Genomic DNA, 13,679 nt, shown 5'->3' with positions numbered 1-13,679 from the left:
TCTAGGAATGTTTTTCAAGAGAGCTAGATGTTGTTCATTTAGAACAGGCTGTGCCACCTGCCTCTGGACCAGTGTTAGTAATGAAGGATACCAGGTAGTAATATTTTACAGAATCGAAGGCTAGAGAGGACTTGGTTGTGACTGGACAACTAGTGAATAATTCCTGAAGTGCAAAGTAGCTATTTGAACTTAAAGCTTCTCTTGCTGCTGCAGCAGCAGGATGTGCTATAGAATAAACTGCTTGTAAGGATTTTCTTCTTCCTCATGTGTTCTTCTGGAGCTCCTCCATTCTGTTATATTTTCCATGCACACAGCATCACTACACGTCCTTCAAGTAAAGCAAGTTACCCTGTATGGAAGGGTAACAGCAAGAAAGAAGAAATGGTGAGTTTCTGAGAAAGAGAGATGGATATCTCTTCTAAAGTGGTTGGAGAAATTTGTGGGGATGAGGGGATGATGCAGAGGTCTCTGGCTGGAGGGTGATAGGAAACTGCCACCGCAGGTGTTTCCTTCGTCCCTGCTGGATCTGCTCATCCTTGGACACAGTGTCCATGCATCAGCTGTTGCATTTTGCCACCTTAAATTGAAAGGCCATGAAAAGGTTGGACTGGGTGACCTCCTGAGGTTACATCTGACCTACATTCCCCTATGAGCATATATGATTGTTGCTTCCTGACACAGTAATGACAGCAGTCAAACAGCTGCTCTCCAGCAGCTGCTTTTTACCTGCTAGCCAGCATTGGTGAATTTTACACTCCGGACTAAAATACCCAAGTTCTTACTTGCATCTGGATTATTACAGCTGTTTTGAAGTCTTGAGCTTAAAGAAACAATTGTTTGCATATGAATGCAAACATTCTACATTCAGTTACCCTTAAAGCATAGTTTATGGGTAGACAGGCCATGAAAGAGTTGCATTTCAGTATGTGTGTGAAAATATACTCTGTGTTTTCCTATTACTCGTGTGTATGGAAAAAAAATACAAAGACGGCAGGCTGTGTGGAGCTTTGGGATTCTCCAACAGGCCATTAGGTGGCACTCCTTGCACTTAAGGAATACTTCCTTCTTCCTCTCTAACCGGTACAGGGAAAGAACAGAAAGTACAGAACTAGCAGACTCCTATTTCACCGACGCCTGCACTCCAGGCTGAGGATGGATCAGCAGGAACCCTGACTGGACCACGAACAAGTTAACGGAGGAGGAATGGAGGTGGGGGGAGATCTGCAACTAGGTGAGAGGTGAGAAGTAATTTACAACTAACTGGGTTTTCTGTGAGTGTTTCTTTTAGCTTTGCTGCAAGAGGGACTTGTAAGATAAGACAGTAGCTCCTTTTTCTAGTTCAGGACTCAGTGAATAACCCAAAAGGCATTCTTCTGTGGTCTACATACACCACACTGCTTTCATCCATTGCAGTGAAAAATCTATTTTTCTGTCACCATTTGGCATCTACCAAACTCAAGAGAGGCAGGATGGAGTTATACAAAGTCAGAGGGGTTTATAAAACACAAAACTTAACTCCTGGGGCTCAGCTAAGCCAGGGAGATGGAAGGGTGTGACAGGCCAAGGGAAGGGTAGTGTACTATAGGTGTAAAAGCTAAAAAAGGAAGATGGCCATGGCCTTAATCCCTCTGTTCCCTTTTAGCTTCTGCCAGGCCAGGCTCCTTTAAGACTAGATTAAGTTTCTAAGAAGGTGCAGTAGCTTGGCCTGAATAGCTCACCCAGTCTCTGTCCCATCCATCCCCTGTCGTTCACATCACTTCATCTGCTTTTTTGTCCTAATAAGTCTTAGACCTCACATTTCTTAGACTGCATAACAAAGAACGTTTGAAGGAGCAAAAAGTAACAAGCCAAATATTTGGCTCCCCCACTGCTTAATTTAGGAGCAGTAAATAATTTTCTTTAAATGACATCAACCTCTGGACCATAATTTCTGTGTTCACTGCAAGTACCTTCTCTTCAGAGATCTGTTGCTAGACTCATGGAAGCCCTGGGGTAAGATCTGGACTAGAGCTCAGTGAAGTCCTGGTACAGTATCTTAGCTATAGCAATATGGTTTAGTTGGGGTTTTTAATTCTTCTAGTAGCTTCATTCAGCAACTTACTGATGGGAGGAACAGCCATAGGGACTCTCCGCTCTTACTCCACTTCCTCCTCACTGCTTTGCTCCCCTGCCTTTGCCTTCCCACTGCCAGAAGCATCTCAGTAATTACCTGCTTTCTTCCCAGAAGGATCTGTTTGGTGGGTGTGCTGGCACCTGTTTGTAAGTGGTTTTTGATTCACCAGAAAGGTGTGGGTTGTGTTTTAAGAGAGGCATGATGCAAAAAAGCTGTGCAAATCACTTGCTCAGAGGGTGCCCACCTGCAGATGCTGGCACAGCCTCAGCAGCCCTTGCCTGCAGCCAGTGCATGGTGGGATGCAGCCTGCCCACAGCACCGACATGTGGCTTGGGGAAGCACTGGCCATTTTGTGCCAACTCAAGGGCAGCACTTCTCAGGAGCAAGAAATAGCAGGGTTTTTTTACCAATTCAAATGCCCCTTCATTTCGAGCGCAGTGTACCAGGTCCAATGGTCTTGGCCTGTTTAATGTGTAACCCAGCACGCACTTGCTATTTTACAGGCATTACTCCAAAGACTCTTAGGGGCTCTGCTATTTATAGTGCACAGCACATCTTACGCTAGCTGTTTTTCAACCAACAGCGAGACAAACTCCCTGGTGTGTGACAGGACCACACAACTTGGCATGGGCTGCTCTAGATAATGCTGCAGTGGAAGGATACGGTACAAAGACTAGGCTGTTCTGGCAGATGGCAAACAAACACATCCAGGGGGAAGAGTCATCCTGAGGATAAAACACCCCTGGGGCTTCAAGGATGGCACCTCTACCAGGTGGAGTATGGAAAGCTGTGGGTAAGGGACTTCAGTCTTAAATCTACTGTTTTCTGCAGGATATGCTGCTAAGAATTATTTGGGTTATTTTTTTATTTGCTTTTAGCAGTACCTATATAGGAAATTTAATTTAAACATAAAAAACAACTTTATTACAGTGATGGTGGTTGAACATGGGAACAGGTTGCTTGGAGAGGTCATGGAGTCTCCATCCTTGAAGATACTCCGACCCCAACTGGGACACGGTCCTGGGCAGTCAGCTCTGGGTGACCCTGCTCAAGGGCAGGGGAGCTGGACCAGACCATCTCCAGGAACCCCTCCCCACCTCACCTTAGGATTTCTGCCTAACAACCCCATTTCAGGACAGTCAAATTACAGCTGAAGACAGTTAAGATCCACCTGCTTGCCCTTGCGTTGGCACAGCCCAGGAGTGCTCACACCAGCTCTAACCATCAGTTTATTTCTAGGTGCATGCTTCTTCCTCTCCCTGCAAGGTTTGGCACAGGCAGCTCTACCCAGACCATGTCCATGAGGGATAAGTCCCCCACACCATGCATCAGAGACTGGGGAGCCAAGCTGGGTGGAGGAGCAGGGAGCTGGGTCACTGCCCCAGGCCCTGCCCTGGAAAGGCAGGTTTTAATTGCTGCTTCCTTGCCAAGCCATGCTGGTGGGAATGGGGTGGGGGGGGATGGATTATGAGCGCTGCAGATGGCATGAGTATGGCTGAGATGTAATGAACTCTGAATCTACCTATAAGAGATTTAGAAGGCAGGAAAAGCATCTGATGACAGGAAATAGGAGGTATTTCAGGCACTGCAAAACCCTAAAAGACTACTCAAGCTAGCTGGCAACATTTCCCAGGCAGTTTGGCAGAGTTAAGAGGACACCACCCAAGAGTTCTTACTGCTAACATTTGGGCTGACACTAGGGTCTTGAAATGCAGTTTTGTCAAAGCAGTCACACAGCCCAAGCAACACCATAACTTCAGAGCTGTTTGCAAGGCGTTATGGACATAAGCATCCCCTGAAGGAGTGAGGACACATCAAGTTTAGAGAACACTGAGAAGTTGCTTTAATGCAGCCTTCCTCTTAAACCCTTTACAGGCTCCAGAAATGTTACCTTATGTCAAGACTCCTCTGCAGTGGAGTGCTCCCACATGAAATCAACGCTTTGCACCCTTAGCAGCACAGGCACTAAACCACACATATGGTCACGGTCAGTCTATGCCCACACTGCAGCAGGTACTGAGGGAAATGCTGCCTTAACTTCTACAGGAAGAGGTGAGGGAGTAGAGGTCTCTGCTGTTGGGCAAGCATCCTTACTCAGCTTTGAGTTTGATCCCAGCCCCAAGTGTATTTTTACATGTGCGGGTGCATTTGTATCACAGTGATACAGTTTTCAGGAGATTGACAAGTAGATGTCCTGTTTGTGAATCCAGCACCACTTTCCAGTCTCCTTGTGTCTCTCCTTTTCCTTTCTTCAAGAGAAAGACTACCCCAGCTTGGTGTAAAACTGCTCCTGGGTGATGAGAGCATGGTTAGATACACTGAATTCAGTGCCAGCTGAAGGGTATGTCCCATGAACTGCCACAGTTCAGCTTTGTCATGTATAATGCCACCACCTCTGCCAAAAAAGGAGGAGCACCCTCAGCAATTCAAGAGTAGTTTGCTTCCTTGAGATGCTCAGCAGCTTGCCACACTGAGCTTTTGTCAAGCAGCACCAACTCAAGGCATGTAGCAAGAGGCTATGCTGCTGGCCATAACTTGGTAGCTGCTCCTCTCCAGGCATTTTTTTGCAACTCTCAGCCAAGGGCTTAAGTAGCACCTTACCACCTGGAAAGGCAGGCACCAGGCTACTGCCAGCCTTCATCTTGCCAGCCCATATATTCTCCTCAGCCAAGAATTTCATAATTTAATCCAACACCCACACAAGGGGTGTAGCACAAAAGCCTGCAGCTTGGCTGACAGCACAACACTTGGGGAGCTAATGCAGCCTGGAAGGGTGCAAAAGCGCTGGGTTAGCAAGGGGCAGGGGAGGCCCCCACATATGTGCAGGAGCAGAAGTGGCAAGGGAGTGTGCCAGGGAGGGAGGAAGCGGAGCTGCTGCTCTCCCTACACTCTCACCTGAGGAAACTGGAGCAAATTTATAAACCTACTGTCAGCGCCAGAGGTGTAACCAACCACCTCCTGCTTCCCTACTCCTCCATCCCTGCACCAGTGGATGTTTAGTGGTAGATAAAGCTGCCTCGTGAGTATCTAAACAAGCGCTTACACCATCGTAATTGACAACAAAAAAGCCTCCCAACCAAAATACGCATCCTCTGATTGCTACAAGCTGAAATAACTTTTGCTTGTGCAGCACATCCTCCACCTAAAATTGAGCGACTGGTCTCTTTGTCCCCTCTAGGACCCCGAGAACACGTTTTTCTGCTCCGAGGGGGCGGGCCTGTCGCGGTTGGGACACCAGGGGGATCCCGGCCCCGGCTCCTGCCCCGAGCTGTCCCCGGCAGCGGGTTCCCTCAGGGTTTCTGCACCCCCGGTGACGGCCACAGGTCGGGCGCCAGGACCGCGCCCCCCCTCCCCGCACTCGGCCTGATTTCCTGGATTTGAACAAGCCTGGTTTTTACCGTAAAATACATGCCCTCCTTGGTTATGTCATTGCAGCGCATGGTTACGAAGCTGCAGCAGCTCTTAACTACACACAGTTGTTTCCTACTTGTGCGGTATTGAACAAGGTTTTTTTAAAGCTAGAGTGTTCTCACAGTGCAGGTGGGGAGAAAGAAAAGTAATCAAAGTAGTTTAAAAATTGCTACCTACATGCCATTAAAGAGTTCTACCCATAACAAAAATTTAGGACTGAAGAGTTAACTTACTGCAGTTTTCGCTTGTTCATTAAAATAGGACTGTGCAGGACATGTGCCCAGCACCACATTACTTACTATTATGTTGCAGCTGGGGAAGAGGAAGTGAAGGCAAAATAAATATGCCCAATCTGACAGCTCAAACCTTGCTCTTTGCTATCAGGAACACCATCAGCTGGACTCTAATCTCAGAAAACAGATTCTGTTATCACCCATGGCCCTGGTTCCCTTTGCAAACGTTAGTGGTGTCCACAATCATATTTTCCTTGGAGGAATATTTATTCCTTGATGTCCAAAGATGTTGCCAAGTGCTCAAATAAAAACAGTTCTGAAATATCTTTCAGTTCCAGTAACCCAAGGTACAGCACTTACCAACAGCCAAGATTTTCAGGTTTAGGGGTGGTAGCGTTTAGTTTGTTGCTGGCTAGTGGTTTGTTGGGTTTTTTTGACACCCGTCTTCACTGTTTGGAAAAACTTCCCAGGATTGCCACAGCAATTAATCAAGCTCCAAAATTCTAGTTTCCTTATGTTTCTTAGAGCTGCCACCATGCCCTCTGCTATAATGCAATTTTTAGTAGCAGTTTTATAAAGCTTGGTTACATACAGTAGTGTAAGCAAGATCCACTTACAACCTAAGCAAGTGACTTGCCTTAAGATAGTTCTGATCATTTTTTTGCTTGGTTTTTTGTTTGACGCTTTCTTTAGGTAACGAAAGACCAGCTCACAACCCAATGCAATATTCAGGTATTAGGCATTCTATGTGAAAGGAGTCAAATCTCTGCATTTTAGTAATTCTGGATTCATATTTTATTTAAGAGCAAAACCAAAATTGAAGCACACAAGCCCTTGAAACGAGCTCAGGACAGGAACGGGTTCCACCCTGGCAAACCACACTGACACACAGACAGACCCACAAGGAGCACTGGCTCCACATGCTGAATATTCAGTGATGAAATTTTATTTCCCATCTCCAACAGCATTTGAAAGAAATAATGGGTTTCCAGTTTAAACACTGCCCTGAAGCAGTGAGTCAGCTGTGTGTGATGCTGGCAAGCTGTTAGTCCATCTGTGCTCAGATGTGAGGCATTCCCTGCAAATTTTGAGTCATGTGAAGATGCTGGTACTGGGCTTATAGGGTAAATGAACTGGTCATCTTTTCCAGCATTTATCACCACATTATATACAAGGTAGTTACAGTAAATTCTCCAGAAAAACCCATGAACTATTACCAATAGAAGTTTAATCCTGAGCTGCACATTTAATCCCCAAAATCCAACAAAAAAAATCCCCCCAAAAATCCCCAAAGTCCAACAGTTTACAACTTGGAAGACAACCAGGGAAACCAGCTCCTAGTTCAAGCAAAAAGTTACAAACCTCTCATCTTCAGAGACAAGAACATGCTATTTTGCAACACACCTCCATGAAGAGGAAGGATGGATGGGATGCATCAACAACTGTCTTTCCTGAGGCACACACACTGTGTAGGCTTTCTCCTCACACTTCATGTTCCTCCCCAAAGCTACCACCTATAGCATAGTTTTACTTGGCATGTCCGATATTCCTCATACTTGCCACACACACGTGTTTTAATCTTGGTCTCATGCATCAGTCTTTTCCCATCCTGCTTCACCATTTCTATTTAACTCATTCCTTCCTCCCTGTCCTGCCAAGGACTTGAGTCTATCGCCAATGGGTTGGTGATTTGCACCTCATCTGCCCCTTCCACTTTTAGTCAGCTCTTAGTACCTGGCTCATCCATTTGGGAGCTATGGGACACATTTTTTCTTCTTATTCCAGGAAGGGGATAAATGTGCTGTATATTCACTCAACTTCAAAGCTATGGGGAAAAGCTGGATGGAACTGAGTAAGCGGTAGCAAGTGTCAACAAAGCAAATTCTCTGGAACTGGTTTTGTCTGGTAGGACAGAGGACCTTCAACCCACTCCTGTCAGCTGCTATCCACTCCTACCAGACACGGTCAAGCAACTCAGATTCAGCAGATGTTCTGGAGTGAACACAGCTCCTGCAGCAGTGTAACAGCACAGACTTCAATACGTTTGCAGTAACTACTTACATTCAAGATTTACATCTGCAAAAAAAAAAAAAAAAGCTGAGTATTTTATATGAAAGCTGACAATGGGAGACCCAAGTTACTGCAGATCCATACCCACCCTCCCCCCACCCTCCAAAAGCAGATGAGATCTAAATCCAGTTAAGTCCCATGAATTTCTTCAAAGTCTTTGCTTCTCAATACTCATAAATTCCCACTATGTGTTTGCGAGTGCATGCAGCTATCTCTGTATCTGCATGCCTGCCTGCAGGCAAGGTACACACGCTACACTTCTGAGACTGAGTTTGCTATTGTCACTTGGCACTCTCCCTTCCTCTTCAAAGCATTCAGCAAGCACAAAAAATAGTACTTTCCAGTCTGATTATACTTACCAGTAAGTATGACTTACAAGATGTGATCTTTTCACTCCTGACCTTAAAGTGGTCAGCACAGCCAGATGTTTCACATAAGGTACAGGCTGTCAGCTAGCCTCCTCTCAGATTTGAAAGCATCTTTCGAGAAACGCCCAAGAGAGACTTCATCTTTCGCTGATGCAGTGTTTGACTTTACTATGGAAAACAATCCTCCTGCACACTGTGCTCAACAATGTGATAATTAAAAAAAAAAAAAAAATCACGTCTACATAGGATGGTTGCAAGCACTAGAAAGGCTTCTTCCTTGTTCAGTGTAAAACAAAAATGGGAAAGAGGCCATTTCAAGAGAACATGTAAGAAGTTATACAGCACTGAAGCATGAAAAAAGCCTCAAAGCACTTTGGGATCAGCTCAGTGCTGCGCTGCACTTAGGTTTCAATCTAACACATGGGCAAGAACCATCAGCAAGAAGTAACCAAGTGTGATGAAAGGTGCACTAAGGCTGGCAGACTCATCGGGAGATCCAGGTAACTCTTACTGAACCAGCACAAGACAGACAAGCACACACAAGGGGGCTTCACAAGAGTCAGAGCAACAGCACAAGCACAGCCAGCCAGATGTTTCCTTGGTTACTGTACAGTCATTACAAAGCTCATCAAAAAGCTTAGGGAAACTGTGTGGCATCGTATGGGCTGGCATCTGTAGACTCCACCATTCTTCTGCCATCTTCAAAGGGCTCATAATTCACTGGGAGCCATGTAAAACTGAAGAGCTCCCATGAAACCTTATAAATCCTGTTTGAAGAGGACTTTCATTTTGCATCTCATGTACCTGTCAGAAAGTGGTAAAAAAAAACAGAGCTGCCTCTATGTCCATCATCACTCTTCAGCCAGCCTAAACTTGGTGCTGTTTTTGAGGGAGAAAATCATCAGGAAAATTATCATCACACCCAGGTAGCTGCAGGCAGTGTAAAAAGCAAAAAAAAACCCAAACCAAAACCAAACCAGATCCTTCTCCAGAGCAGAAATAGCTCTGATTTAAAAAAAAAAAAAAACAAACCCAAACAAAACAAACCAAAAGAAACCCAAAACACAAAACCCCAAAACCCCAACTCTCAAAAATCACAACAAACCAAAATACTCCCCACAAAACCACCAAAAATCCACATGCCCCCTTTATCGGGGGCAGTTTCTACGGAGTAGTTTTAGAAGTTACAAAGATTACAAATAACCACATAGTTTTCAAGAACCTTTATACATCATCTTTTTTAATTAGATTAGCTTTACAAGCAACTTGAGAGCTCTTTCATAATGAACACTGCTTTTCAAATTACACAACTTTATAGGCAACCTGTAAATGAATCCTGAATTTCTTTGCCTGCTATAGATAAAGGTCTTGTATTTCACAGCCAGCTAACATCATGAATAAAAATAGCATTATGAAGCTTTATCTTTAACCAGGACTAGACACATACAGATCATAAGACAGTTTAAAAAATAGTTTTAAAACAAGGACCTGCTTGGTGATGCTCAAGACTGAATATTCAACCGACATGAAATGAACAGTTTCTAAAGAACATTGAAGAAATGGCTGACCCGATTTGTTGACCCTATTGTAATGACTTACATGGAGTGAAAAATTAAGCACTTTTTAAACCTGTCTGGCAAGCACAAACCTATAGTGTGATTAGAATTTGATACGCCGTGTAACTGCAGTTTGAATTACAGAGGGACTGAAATGAGTTTAAAGGCTTATGCTTACATTTCTAAAACAAAACCAACCAAACCTCCGTTAAAGTAGTACTAAAGAAGATGAAGTAGAAAGAGGTGGCTTTTTTGCTTGTTTCATTGTAGCCTAAATGCACTGCAGACCAGACAGTAATGAAGATTTGCACTCCTTGGCCAGGTTGGCAGAGGCACTTACAGTAAAGGTATCCTGTCTGTTTTTCTGGGAAGAAAAGAGGAAAGACGAAGAAAACTGTAAAGGGCAAGAACTTACTAAAAAAAACCCAGAAAAGCAAAATCAAAACAAAACTGGGATTTTTGTTGGTTCTCCTAAAGGATATACCAATACTGAATTTTTTCCCCCTTCTGTCAGTTTGTTACTAAACAATTAGCTTTTTCATGTTTTACATGAACAATAGTAATCTTTTTAATAAAAAATTACTGAGCTTTCCATAGAAAAGGTCTCTAATTGAATACAAACTATACAGATGCTAAAATTGTCACAAGTGTAATATATACAGAAATATTTCTGTACACTCACATTGTTTTGGCTAAGTAAGGAAATAAGGGACAGATAGAAAACTGCAGTGAGTAAGTTGATCAACCCCCAAACTCCTGTAAATATGAATGCTGTCTTTTATAGATTTGCTTTTGTTTTCTCAAGCTTTTAAAGCTCAGGAAAAAAAAAAAGAAGAAAAAAAAAAATCAGTGTCCAAAACATCCATTTCTTAAAAATAAGAACATCAGAGTTTCTGCACATCTTTTATTCTGTGATGTCCCCTCTCCTTGATAAAAAGAAAACAATGTAAAAGAAAGTAAATGTTTTCTTACTAAATATATACCTCAGTATTGATCAAAGGGCAGTGCCTTTTTGGGGAAATCCTTCAGCACAGTGAAAACCTAAAGATGTATTGCAGAAGGAGCCTACAGCGATGCACTTCAGCTTCAGTGTGCTGACCATCTCCTTGATACTATATAATAGATCAAGGTGTCAACTTACAGACTGCATGGGACACCAACATTTGAAAAGGAAATTAAAAAAGTGAATTTTAGATATTCTATTAACTTATATACAAAGGAAAGGGGGGTGGCAAGTATTCTTTAGAAAACGGGAGAAAGCTCAAAATTTTCTGTCAAGTACATAAGGAGGTTCTGGGTACCTCTAATAGCCTAGGAAAGCCCTTGTATATTCTTGTAACTAGATGGTATTTACCAGGTCCCCAAAGCCAATGACAGCAACCAATAGTGTCAAGTTCACTTAGTGCCAGTCACTTGAAAAAAAAAAAAAACCAAACCAAAAAAAACCAAACCAAAAAACAAGGAAGAGACAGAAACTTCCTCTCTGTGGATTCAACATACAAAACCACAAACTGAATGTTACTAATAGCGAGATACTGATTTGTTTCTGTTAATAAGGTTCAAGAGGACATAGTCAAAAAAACAATACAGCAGCAATCTTTAAAAGTTAAGATTAGTGTGAGATATGATATAAAACAATCAGGTTTTTAGCTGGTAATTAAAGTGCTCCTTTTCCGACTTAAGGTGTAAAGAAAATTAAAGTGATTATTAGTTACTGGCAACCCTTACATTAAATTAGGTCTTTCATGGCAGAGGAGAACAGTATGAACAGTTTTACAAAAATAGATCCATGTTATTTTGGAGAAGACTGTAATTTTTTTTTCTTTTTTTTCAGTTTTTCTTTTTTTTTTTTTTAAGACTCAATTTTGATAAACTGTACCTGGTCATACAAAAATTACCCAAAATTCAAACTTTTACCATATAAAAAAAGGGAGAGATGAATTGGATTCAGCTGGATGACAGGTCTGGCAAAATATAAGGATGGACAAATTCTATGTAGGGCACTTATTTATGTCCAGATGCATATGCTGTTTCTTACTGATTGCTTATTTCTTCACATAAGCAGTCACAGGCCTGGAGTCACAATCACATAGTACAATGCTTCAGCAGTCAAAGAACCTTCTATCTGATGCAACATGGAAACACTGTTTGCTTCTTTATTAAAATGTTGGTTTGTTGTTGATTTTCCTTTATCTTGTTATTCACATTCAAAAGTTAATAGATAGCATCAAGATTTATCAGGGAGAATAGCAAGGGGAGTTGCTAAATCAAAGGCTTATAGAACGTCTTTTCCAACTGAGTCAGAAGGTTTGTTAAGTTCAACCCTCACACCTTTTTCACCTGCAGAAATATGAAAAGGAAATTGGTATTACTTTTCAGCATTTATCAAAGTACAGTCTTTAGAATTGCTACATCACTTTCCAGATTAGTTTTAAGAGAGTACTTCGAAGATTGTCTAGCACATATGATCTGGCAAGATATTTTTGTATACATACTCTGTATCCTGTGCTCTGTAAAGTTAACGAGCCGTGGTTACTTATCATCTCTGAAAGTAGGCATCTATTTGGCTGCCCAAGTAGAAAACCAGATACTTCACATCATACATGCAGTTCTGGAGCTCATTATCTCAGCCTTTAAATGTACGCTTTAAGAATGGTCAATCTAAGGATATTGTCCATTATTCTGTATCAGAATATTCAGAGTTTCTGGGTATTTACTTTCATAAAGAAACTTTGAGAGACTTTTGAAATGTAACATTCCATTTGACTCACTGCTAAAAAAATAAACAAAACAAAACCACCAAGCAGCCTACACCTCTTCTGTCCTTTTTTCTAAAAATTGACCTAGATAACTTCAGGTACCCCCAAATAAAAGTTTGACTATCAAAACGTTAACAGACACAGTATCACATATTCAGGAAAAATTCACTATTCTGCATGGCTTTAGTTAGACTGACACTAAGCCAAAAATGAAGTTTTCTATTTTATGACAGTTTATTCTGTAATTTTATATTTTGTCAGTAGAAAATAAAAACCATCTTGCACAATTCTTGCTGCAGATACAGAGCAGAGAAAGCAATTTTAATTGCAAATGAAAACTGAAATCACAATATGATAATATAAATTAATTACAGGGCAACTTATACTGAAATTTAAACAACCCTTCCAACCCAGCCTTCCTTGCTTAAGTGCCTGCAGTTTAGGGGGACCCTGGAGAGGGGCTGACGGGGTGGGTGAGGGGAGCACCGTCCCTGCAGACATAAGCCCATCTGAACTACTTTCCTGCACTCTCTCTGAAAGGGCAGGAGCTGAAGCTGTGCAGAGATAACTGAAACAGCTCTGATCCAACAAGGCTGGCTCCAGGAGCTGCACAGTTACACGCATGTGACACGAAGCTGAGCCTGCAGACAGAGAGGCTTCCTGCACAGACCAGGCAGGCGTTATCTGGCACTCCTGACTGCCTGGGAAGCCACCGTGCCTTGCCGAGCAGTGGGACAGGCTGCCCAGCTGGAGCGGAGGGACTCCCTGCGTTTCTTCACAAGCCAGGCAGGAGCTGCATCACTCTTACCGCTCCCGAAATGCACAAAGTCACCGGCTGCACCAAGGGGGACTGACCTAACCCCAGCTTTCGCAGCCACTAGATAGCTCTGGGGTTACTTAGGAGCTTCAGATGCCTAACAGCAATGATTGGAAATGTCATTTGGAAATGATGGCACATATCTTCAACATCATCAGTTTCAGAGCTCTTGACGAAACCGTGGAGAAAGTAGCCCTGTACATGTATGCACTTGTGGTACACCTGATTTTTATTTTTATGCTACTGTAACAAATACAAAATTGTGATGGCAATTACAAGCATGACAGAAGTCCTAGGCCATTTCTCCTTATAATGCTAATTTGAACAGGAAAATTAGATCAACTTCCTCTTG

At 42.8% G+C, this 13,679-nt stretch overlaps 1 protein-coding gene and 1 long non-coding RNA gene across 5 annotated transcripts in view; both read right to left on the bottom strand.

Annotated features, from left to right (window-relative positions):
• Nucleotides 1–6,965: 6,965 nt before the first annotated feature.
• On the bottom strand, nt 6,966–9,397 carry LOC141920908 (uncharacterized). Of its 2 annotated transcripts, none has more exons than XR_012622494.1 (2): nt 8,187–9,397; nt 6,966–7,833 (listed from the first exon to the last, which is right to left on the bottom strand). It is a non-coding gene; the product is annotated as an uncharacterized LOC141920908 (long non-coding RNA). The 2 variants fall into 2 exon arrangements; XR_012622495.1 differs by having other exon boundaries at nt 8,204–9,397.
• Nucleotides 9,398–9,403: 6 nt separating this feature from the next.
• Nucleotides 9,404–13,679, bottom strand: part of EGLN1 (egl-9 family hypoxia inducible factor 1) — a 35,955-nt gene continuing 31,679 nt past the window's right edge. Inside the window, exons 5-6 of one of the 3 annotated variants that reach the window (XR_012622491.1) lie at nt 11,669–12,091; nt 9,404–10,115 (exon numbers count right to left, since the gene is read on the bottom strand). Coding sequence is in view for 1 of the 3 variants with exons in the window: in XM_074818483.1 (XP_074674584.1) it covers nt 12,027–12,091 (65 nt within the window). In the remaining 2 variants the exon portion in view is untranslated. Of the gene's footprint in view, nt 12,092–13,679 lie in introns of all 3 variants that reach the window. The other 2 variants (XR_012622492.1, XM_074818483.1) reach the window with 2 other exon arrangements.

The sequence above is a fragment of the Strix aluco genome, chromosome 3 (assembly GCF_031877795.1).
Source record: "Strix aluco isolate bStrAlu1 chromosome 3, bStrAlu1.hap1, whole genome shotgun sequence".
NCBI lineage: Eukaryota > Metazoa > Chordata > Aves > Strigiformes > Strigidae > Strix > Strix aluco.
Note: the sequence above shows the minus strand (reverse complement) of the source record. Positions and strands in the feature narration are given on the sequence as shown.